We start from the raw sequence: 9701 nt of genomic DNA, 5'->3' as shown, positions 1-9701 counted from the left end.
TCTGTCAGGAAAATATTACCCTCTGAGATTTTTCTTCTTATGATGGTCATTTCTTTTTCTTGTTGAGGCTGAGTTTCATATTCAGGGGGAAATGTGGCTGTGGAATCTTGAAGCCTAACAGAAATGACATGTTTATGTTGTGAATGTGAGTATTGGATCCTAGAGGTGTCATGGGGTTAAATTTAGGTTTTCTCTTTGCTTTGGAGCTGCAATGCACAACCACATCTCTTCTGTAGGCCCTGCAGCCTTGGAGGAAGATGATGCTGGAGAGGGGAAGCTGCAATGAGAGGATGATTCTGTGATGAAGGCAGTTGGTAGTATATACAATTAATGTAGTCTATACATTTAATGTGGGTAAATTACAGTTTGCTTGTGGTTTAAGCATCCATTTGTCAAATGGGGAGAAAGATACCTCAGCTGGGTGCCTCAAGGTGTCTTTGTGGATGTGTCTATGCTCAGATATGGTGGTGATGCAGCCAAGAGACCAGTTTTGTAGCAGTGGTGGGTCAGATATCCCTGATCCCAGTAACAACTCTCTATTGGGATCTGAAAATGCTGAGGGAAGTTGCAGGTGAAAGTAGAGTGAGATTTGTGTGGAGAAAAGACTTATTTTCTTCCCAGAGAACTGCACTCCTGGTCTCAGAAGATATTTTTGCTAAAATACAAAGTCAATTGTAAATAGTTGCTGGGGAAAAAAAAATGGTGATTAGGTATATAGAGATGTTTTCCTCTTGTAAGTTGCCATGGCTTGTGATAGTTATAGCTCTAATATGGAATATCTTGTGCTCCTGCAATTTGCCAAATGCAAAATTATCTTTTCTTGCAAACATTTCTCCTCCAGATGAGCAGGTTTTTAAAGAAGGGTAAAAAGATAGGTAAAAAGCAGGTGGGTAGTGTTTTGGCTGCCTTCCCTCAGGTGATGTTCTGATGTAAACATTCCCTGGAAATGCATACACTTTACTGGAGAAGATTCAGTCTCTAAACACTGCTGTCTTCACTTGGAAGCTTTAAGAAAAATGCACAAAATCTATCCACTCTTCAGTTGCTTCTGAGTGTTTCTTGGGAGCAGGAGTAGGCTATGGAACAAGAAGAAACAGAAAGAATGTATTTAGATATCCCACATCTCTGTGTACCTCAGTGAGTTTTCATTTATGGGTTTTTCTTTAGTTTTATTTTACAGTCGAATGCAGCTCTGCCATTGACGGTGTTAAGGTATGAAATGTGTTCCAGTGTGTTTCTTCATTTCCCCAACCCATCCTAAGTGCCTAGTGTCAGAATGGTTTCAGAAGTCAGCACAGGGACTGGGCTTTTTGTTCCGCGTCGGTTCTGGTGCTGTGTTTTGGGCACACCTCGGGGAGGGAACTGGAGCTGCTGGAGTAACTCTTGAGTTCGGATTTCCCCAGCTAACCACTCCGGGCCTGGCAGAGACGCCGTACCCTTGAAAAATTCATTAGTGAGACGCCGACAACCCCGCACTGCTTCGGCTTTCCCAGTTCCACACGCAACACGCTCTGATCCCCACAGCCGTGGGGTCCCGTGGGGTCCCGTGGGATCGCCCCTCTGCCGGGGCTGCCGCCGCTATGCTCTCCAAGTTCGGAGGCGGCGGCCGAAGCTCCCAACCGGGACCCGATCTGGCTGTGGCAGCAGCCCCCAGGTGGTCCCAGTGGCGGGCGGAGTGTCGCGGGTGCCTTGGGGGGCGGTGGGTCCGTCCCTCCCGCCCGCCCCTTCGTAGTCCCACGCAGCCATTGGCCGGTCCGGCCCGGCCGCCCCCTCTCTGGCCGCCCTTATATTATGGGGACGGCGGGATCGCACTGGGAGCCGTCGGGATGCGGGCTGCAGGGAGCTGGGCGCTGCTGGCCCTATGGCTGGTGGCCCTGTGGCTACCAGCCCGGCCGCTGTCGCTGCTGCCGTACGGTGAGGAACGCGGAGACGCGGAGCTGGAGCCCGGGGACGATGCGCGCTCGGAGGCGCTGGAACTGAGCACCGCGCTGCGTTTCTACGGCAGCCCCGTCCGTTCTCTCTACGTGAGTGTGGGGCTGGGACGGCAAGGGGATCTGCTCGCAATGCCGGAGGGTCGGAAAAGGTGCTGGGAAACTCCCCCGAGGGGTGTGGGTTGAGGTCAGAGGTCGGTCCGAAGAGCTGAGTTTTTCCAGTTGTGCCCATTGTGGCTGTTGCTGCTGCTTTGCGATGCGGGCAGTGGAGGCAACGCGACAGTAGGAGGTAAAGAGAATTAAATCGGTTATCCAAAGAGATCACCATCCCCGGGCGTTTTCTGTGCTCCTGGATGCACGTCCAGATAAGAAGCATCCTGACTGTGATCTGTGTTTTGTGTGCCCCAGCATGCCGAGTCACAACTCTGAGTATTTAGCCAGCAGCCTGGAGTGTCCAAGGCTTTCTCACTTAGCACTGAGAGTGCTGTTCTCGCTGAGGTCTTGAGCAGTCTCAGATGTTCAGATGTTTCTTCGACGGGGGAAGCAGACATCCAGAGCGATTGTATCCCTGGGGCTGCAGGCAGACCTCAGGGATATTTGTGTGCCTCATAGCAAATCCTGCATCCCAGAGTAGCCTGGGCATGTGTATGGCTAGTGAAGGACGTTTGGTGGATGAAGGTGGGACTGAAAACAGATTGCAGAGCTGCACAAAAGTAGCCAGAAAACAAGTTGGGGGGCAGCATGTCTTCAGAATGCTGCAGGAGTAGTGGATGGTTTATTGTTGCCTCTTTTCCCCTGAAGCCTCATCTTGGCTGGCAGGTGAAGATGCTAGCTAGCATTTTTGGAAAGGCTCAGTGTCTTTAGTGTGTCACTCTGATCAGATGAAAACCCTCCTCCCTGTCCATAAAACAGTGGGCATTAGCAGCTTTTTGGATGCAGCTCTGGGGACTAATCTGTGGGGAGCACTTGGGAAACTAGACCTCCATGTGGCAGCAGTCATTCAAAGTTTGATTTAGTTCCCATCTACTTGAGTCCATTTTATGGGTATTCACTGAAGATTTAACAAACTTACTGAATTGTACTGGTGCTGCTGCCACTTAAGTTGTGCTCTATTTCATTGTCCACACTGCTCCTACCTAGATAAATACTGGAAATATAAATAATATTGAAAAAATACTCAAATCGCATCTGAAATAAAAAATCTGAGGGATTCAAGTAATGTCTTTATGGAAAATGAGTGTTGCTAATGAAGCTGGAAGTAAAGATGAAGTTCTTCACAAGTATTAAATGGAGTTCAGACTTCAGTTTGACCCTTAGTTAATTGTCATGTCTTCCATACTCTTAAGTTTGGTCACTGATTAGCCAACCCAAGTAAAAAATACACTTCTTGAAGCACAGACATATTCTTGAAAGATACTGGGTTGCATAGCCAGTCACTGAGAGGAAAAGATAGCAAGTAACTTGTCAGATAAGTGACAGGAAGGGGACAGAGTTTTCAAAGAGCAGTAGATTGGGTAAGAAAACTAGGGTGGTGGGGTTTTTTTGTTAGGTTTTGGTTTGGTTTTGGGTTTTTTAGTTTAATGATCTTGTTACTCGCCCATGCCATAGAACTTTAACAGTTCTGATTTTATCTGAAAGAATACCCATGTAGAGGCTATTCCAGGGTTACTTTGAGGACTCTTTCAGCATGGTTACTCTGTACTAAGCATGGGGAATTTTAACATAGGCATGTCTGATAGTGAATGGTATTTCAGTATCAGCCTACATAATATGCAGAGGCTTCTAACTTGCATTTAGTCTGTCACAAGTATTGCAAAACAGAAGCACAGTACAAACTGCATTGGAATGGGGAAAGGAGAAGGATATTTGTTAAGGACTCTTAAATACTTGTTGATCAGTCTTAAACACACCTTCACAATACACACTATTATTCTATACTGACAGTGAGTACTTACTAAGGTCTATGACATTATTCAGTAAGCAGAATTTACCAAGTTATTGCCAGTTGACAGTAAATATTATTAAGCTGAAAAAATTAACATGTAGTATTGGTAGAAATGCATCATAACACTTAACAGACTTCCTGGATCAGATTTTGAGTTGTGGTGATGAACTACATCTGTCTGTATGTTTCATCAGAATAATGTGATACAGTTATCTTCATTTTTGAGTACTTGATTTTTGCAAGTTTTGCTTTCAGTAAGTTGAAAATTTGTGTGGGTTCTCTGTTTTTTCCAACACTTGAGAAGCTGGGTTGTTTCAGTTAGGTCTACACGTGAATAAAAAGGCAAGGAGTTCTGAGGAACAATTGTTTAGTACCAAATTGTCATAAAATCCCTGGTGGCAAAACTTATTTTCTTTTCATAGATAGAAGTGAGAACTTTTATTTAAGTCAAAACAGGCTTTCACATACTATGATCTTCAGTATGGTGTTTTCCTGTGCAAGGTTTATAACATTGAATCCTGTCACTAACCTATACTGATCTATTTTTTTTAATAGAACACTTGTATTAAGGTTTTTCTAGTTGTCCACTGATGTGGAAAAGCTCAAGAATCAAAGATTACTTCCTTTTTAGGGAAGAACCATAGTCCTTCCAGGCAAGCCTGAATCAATTAGTTAATTGTTATTTTTATTAACTTAAATTAATTGTTGGTCACGTTTATATTAGAAAATTTTGTTGCTTTAAGTCAACTGCCTCTTCATTATACAAATAAATTGTTTTTCTAAACCTTCCCATTCAGAAATATTGAAGTCCTCAAAATGCCTAGCAACTGAGCAGGGAAAATACCTCATTTGTTTGAAACTAATTTTTATTATACACACTTGGATACTCTTTTTCTTTAAGTAGAAGCATTTTGTTACTTTGCACTTCCTTCTCCTGATTTCTTTTTTTTCAGGGTGGACTTAAAACAGAGTGTGCATGGTGTGTTCTGCTGCAACCCATGAATGTATGTTAACTATGTGTGTAATGCTGAAGTTTAACATGCTAAAAATACATCTGTGTTAGTTCCTGTCAAGTTAAATAGTATTATACCTTAAAAGGAAAGATGTACAGTACAGATGGTCTTTAGACAACTCCCACCTGACACCCTTTTTTTTTTTTCCTTTTCCTTTTTGAAAGGAGTGATGCTTCAGTGAAGCACAATATTTTTCCTGAGTTATTCTCTTTATTTTGGTCTTCACACTTTAACCTATCTGTGACCTTAAAAGGGCCAGGGTAATGTTAAATTGTACCATTCAACATACATAATATAAATGTATTGTTGAATCTGAAAACTTAAAATTTTTTTTCAGTAATGATGAATGTTCTTTCTCTACACAAAACATTTATTTCCAAAGGGGGCAGTTTGTGTGTTTAATTTCATTTAACAGCTTGCAAATATTTTCTGGGTGATAAGAGTACTTGCAACCAAACATTTCCTTAACTTTTGAAACTGAACTGCCTCATAAACTACAAACAAATTAAAGTGAGGTTTATAGAAAGATGGGAAATCAAGTCAGAAGCAAGCCTCTGGTGGGTGAAAAGAGGAATGCCAAATTTTTGTTATTTCATCTGGTCTCTGTGGTTCTGTTGTATTGACTAGTCCTGATTGTGCTTTATCTTAATGTTATTTTAATCTCTTCCATAAATGGGGGACCACGTAGCCACAAAGTCTGCACACATCAAATCTGATGAAGAGATTTGTTTAAAATGCCTCAAACAACAGTCATCTCTCACAAGAGGGCTTAGAGTAAGTGGAAAGGGTGCCTTTGTACAAAAAGTGTAAGCTAGGAAAAAAGAAGGGAAAAAACTCTTAAGTTGTTACTCTAAAGGTAGAGGACATCTCCTTGCTGAAATATCTTAAAGTCTGGCACCTTTCCTACTGTCCTACTGTTTGGCATTCCTCTTTTCACCCACCAGAGGCTTGCTTCTGACTTGATTTCCCATCTTTCTATAAACCTCACTTTAATTTGTTTGTAGTTTATGAGGCAGTTCAGTTTCAAAAGTTAAGGAAATGTTTGGTTGCAAGTACTCTTATCACCCAGAAAATATTTGCAAGCTGTTAAATGAAATTAAACAGTGTCCTACAGTGGTATAATATAGTTGATGGCTTTTGAGTTTTTAGGGGGTTAAGCTTTTCTTTACAAGCATAGAAGGTGTTTTCTAGTGTACAGATATAGCAGATGTTCTGTTCCATTTCTGCTTGCAATTGCAGGGTCTAGAGTGGTCTAGCCCTTTTTTTTTTTTTTTTTCCTTTCTGTATATTTAAAATTCATAGCTCACCTTAAGATCTGTGGCTACTAATAGGTCACACATGACAAGAGGAAAAATAATCTCAATATTCATCTTCTCCTTTCTCACATCACCTGCATTCCCATCATATATATCTCAGATATTCCATTCATACATAAACCCAACTTCCATTTCTTTACATGATCTTAACTCTTAGTATTTTTCACTGTACCAGCCAATGCAATTATACATCTGCAGGCAATACAGTCAGCCTACATCAAGCCACTTTAAAAATTATTTTCAATATACTGTGTGAACTGTTTCCTAACTTCAGCTAATGGTTTGTGCTAACCATTATATACCAAGCTGATTAACCACTAGCCTATGGCAGGGGGTGTGCTCTGCTCCCCTGGGTAGCCAAAGCAGGGTACAAGGCATAGGTGTGAGCTGTGACTCAAGGGGCAATTTGTTCTATAAATTTTTTCTTATTTGCTCCATGTAGCAGTTGCAATGGTGCTCCAGATTTTAATGGATGTTGCAAAGATTTATGTAGTCAACATGCCTGACAGGCTCACCCAGTCCACAATTTTTCTGTGTCTTGAAGAATTTATGTAGAATTGGCCTCCTTGTTTCCAAATACATATGGTAGGGAAGGGGAAATAAAATTTGGGTGCATTAAGAATTATCAAAGACAGGGAACAGGTCTTATACAAGGAGCACATCAGTAGGCTGAGGGTCTTCATTCTGGAGGAAAAATAGCATGGGGTGGGAAACTCTCTAGGATTTTACTCTATGTCCCAACAAAAACTAGGTGCCATCAAATGGAGATGGGAGCCAGACTGTAAACAAACAAAAGTAGGAGAGACCTCAGGATATGAGTCACAGAGCTTTGGAATTCCTTTTTAAGGGATTTTTTGGATGTGTAGAGTTTGTGTGTTGAAAGGAAAGCCTTAACAAATATTTGAAGGAGATCCATGGAGGATGAATAAACAGTCAAACCACAGGGAATCCCTTGAGCTGAATGTGGTTGGAAACTGGTTGGAGGAGAATGTGCATCTTCTTCTCTGCATCTGCTGAATCCTTAAGCTACCAGGTACAGCTGGGCTGAGGCAACTGGGCTGGGTGGCCCTGAGGTCTGAGTCCTGGTGGCCATTCTGATCCTCTTCCAAGCATTCATAAAGATTGCAGACTGCAGTGAACATACTGACCTTGTGAAAAGATGTAGAGGCACTTAGTTCTTCTTGGACTGGCAAGAATCCCTGTGAGATAAACCTGTGGGAGATTGCAGGTTTAGTTTCACAGCTTGTGGCACCACTTTTGGAACCTCTGCCCCAAGGTCCTCTACGTGTGTGGATGCATCTGTAGAGTGGTGAGTGCCTGGATGCCTGCAGGTAGTCAGATGTGTCCTGATATCCAGGACAAACACATGGAATTACATTTGTGTGTGTCTGATTTGTAAAGTGCCACACACATCTGGAGGGAGGGCCTGGGAGAAAAAGCTGTGTGAGACTCTTATGGTCTTGCTTCCTTCTTCTGTGGCTGTCAGACTCAGCTATGGTTTGCCAAGGGAATTTGGCTGTCACACGTGGACATGCCCTAGAATCTATCTGTGTGTATGTATGTATTTTATTTTTAGTCAGAACTGCTTGGCTGTAAGTCGTCATCTTACTGCCCAGCTAAATCATGATGAGCTGGTATGTATGCATTTTCAGACCAAGAGTTTTAGTAATGTAAGTTAACACTTGCCTTCTTTCCCTCTTTTCCAAGTGCTAGATCCAGTTTTCCATAGGACTGTGTCAGGGAATTTACAGGATGGGCTGTATATGCTATAGAAATTGTCTCCTAGCTTTTGTAGCCTTTGGGATAGGATCTGTGTCAGGGATAGGCAGTATGTCTGAAATTTAAATAGCTAAAATCTTTATGTAGCCAAAAAAAACCCCATTGGTCTATCAACCCTTTGGTCTACCTTACAGGTAGACCTCTGGTTTTGAGCAGCTGAAATCCTAGGACTCCTGAGATTGAATACAAAGCAAAAATTTGAAAAAAAAATCAATGACTTTACAAATAAAACTGACTTTTGACTGAATTTCTTCTGGAAATGCAATGAAAATACCGTGATCTAGAGCACATAGGTGTGGGAGACAGCCATATGAACAGTATCTATCTAATAATTTCTGCCTTCTTAATAGGTTGCCACTAATGGGATTATTGCAGTGAATGAACCTTCAAGTGAAGAAAAATATCTGGGTCAATTTCCAGTCAGTTTTGGGGCTATTGCTCCTTTTATGGCTGACCTAGACACAACAGATGGCCGTGGAAATGTGTATTACAGAGAAGATTCATCCTCAGATGTCTTGCAGCTTGCATCAGACTATATCAAAAGTGGTTTTCCTGAGACTACTTTTGATCCCAGCAGTGTTGTCATTGTTACCTGGAAGCTCGTGGCTCCTTACCAGACACCAGGAGAAGATCATTCTTTGGAAGAAAAGGTGAATGTCAATCAGAGCTTTCAGACATGCTGAACACATGTTCAGCCATAACCTGTTGTTTTAAGGCTTGAATTCCTTTGGGTCTACATGAATCTTGTGAAATTAAGAATGTATTTTGTCATTGAAAAGGCCATAGTGAAATAAGGCTATGACATTTTTACTTGATTTTTATTTTGCAGTATTTTATCCATTCAGAAGAAAATGCTTGAATCTTCCTAGCTGATTTATTTGTATTCCCTGATAACTCTTACTTTGAGTGTTAAGTGTGATATATTAATAACTGAAATAGCAGCATATCCTGCCCTCCATCTGTGCAGTATGGTAGTTGGCTTGCATTTTCCAGCACACTCATAAGTCATTTTGACATCAAACCATCTAAAATCTGAGAGCTGTACAGACTAATAGGAACTTCAGACTGAATTACTTTTGGACAGATGACATTGCATTCACAAAAAGGATATGTGGGATTATGCTTTGTAGCTAATATTGAATGAAGAAAAAGTTTATTTTTTTTATTACTTGCAAACCATTTTCCTTTTTTTAAAAGCTCAGTTACTGTCCTGCAAAGATATATAACTTTGTGCACCATAGTTATCGTGGTTGATGCATCTTCTCAGTTTATAAAGTTGAGAACATTACCACAATTTAGCAAACCTTATTTTACTAAAGATTAATTTCTTGTGCCTAACTTGACAGAACTGTTTTGTTCACAGTAATGATTTTGCACTCTGGTAGCAACAAATAGCTGACCTCTGAGGTACTGTCTTGATGGCTTCTACAGTATGTAGGAGTGTTCCTACAGGAAAAGCCATTTGCAGCAACATAAAACTTCAACTCTTTTAATATTTTGTGTGCAGAATTTTTCTGTTTAATCTAGCACATCACACTTTCTAAGGACATGTGCACCTCAAAGAACTTAAAATTGGTATGGCTGAGCAGACTCCCTGGATATTTCCTAGCATATTTAATCCACCCTTGGTAATGTTTTCTTTTTACTGTTTATGTATACTAAAACTAAAATTGTGTTAGTAAAACATAAGCTTACTTAATATTTAATAACTATTATG

At 41.2% G+C, this 9701-nt stretch overlaps 1 protein-coding gene across 1 annotated transcript in view; it reads left to right on the top strand.

Moving 5' to 3' along the window:
* Positions 1-1801: 1801 nt before the first annotated feature.
* NID1 (nidogen 1) overlaps positions 1802-9701 on the top strand; it is a 42914-nt gene continuing 35014 nt past the window's right edge. The window contains exons 1-2 of the mRNA XM_071739034.1: positions 1802-2024; positions 8335-8634. Of these exons, the coding sequence (XP_071595135.1) occupies positions 1827-2024; positions 8335-8634 (498 nt within the window). The 5' untranslated portion in view covers positions 1802-1826. The remainder of the gene's footprint in view (positions 2025-8334; positions 8635-9701) is intronic.

This window comes from Heliangelus exortis, chromosome 3 (genome assembly GCF_036169615.1).
Source record: "Heliangelus exortis chromosome 3, bHelExo1.hap1, whole genome shotgun sequence".
Classification (NCBI taxonomy): Eukaryota; Metazoa; Chordata; class Aves; order Apodiformes; family Trochilidae; genus Heliangelus; species Heliangelus exortis.
The sequence above is the reverse complement of the archived record's forward strand: the minus strand, read 5'-3'. Positions and strand labels throughout refer to the sequence as shown.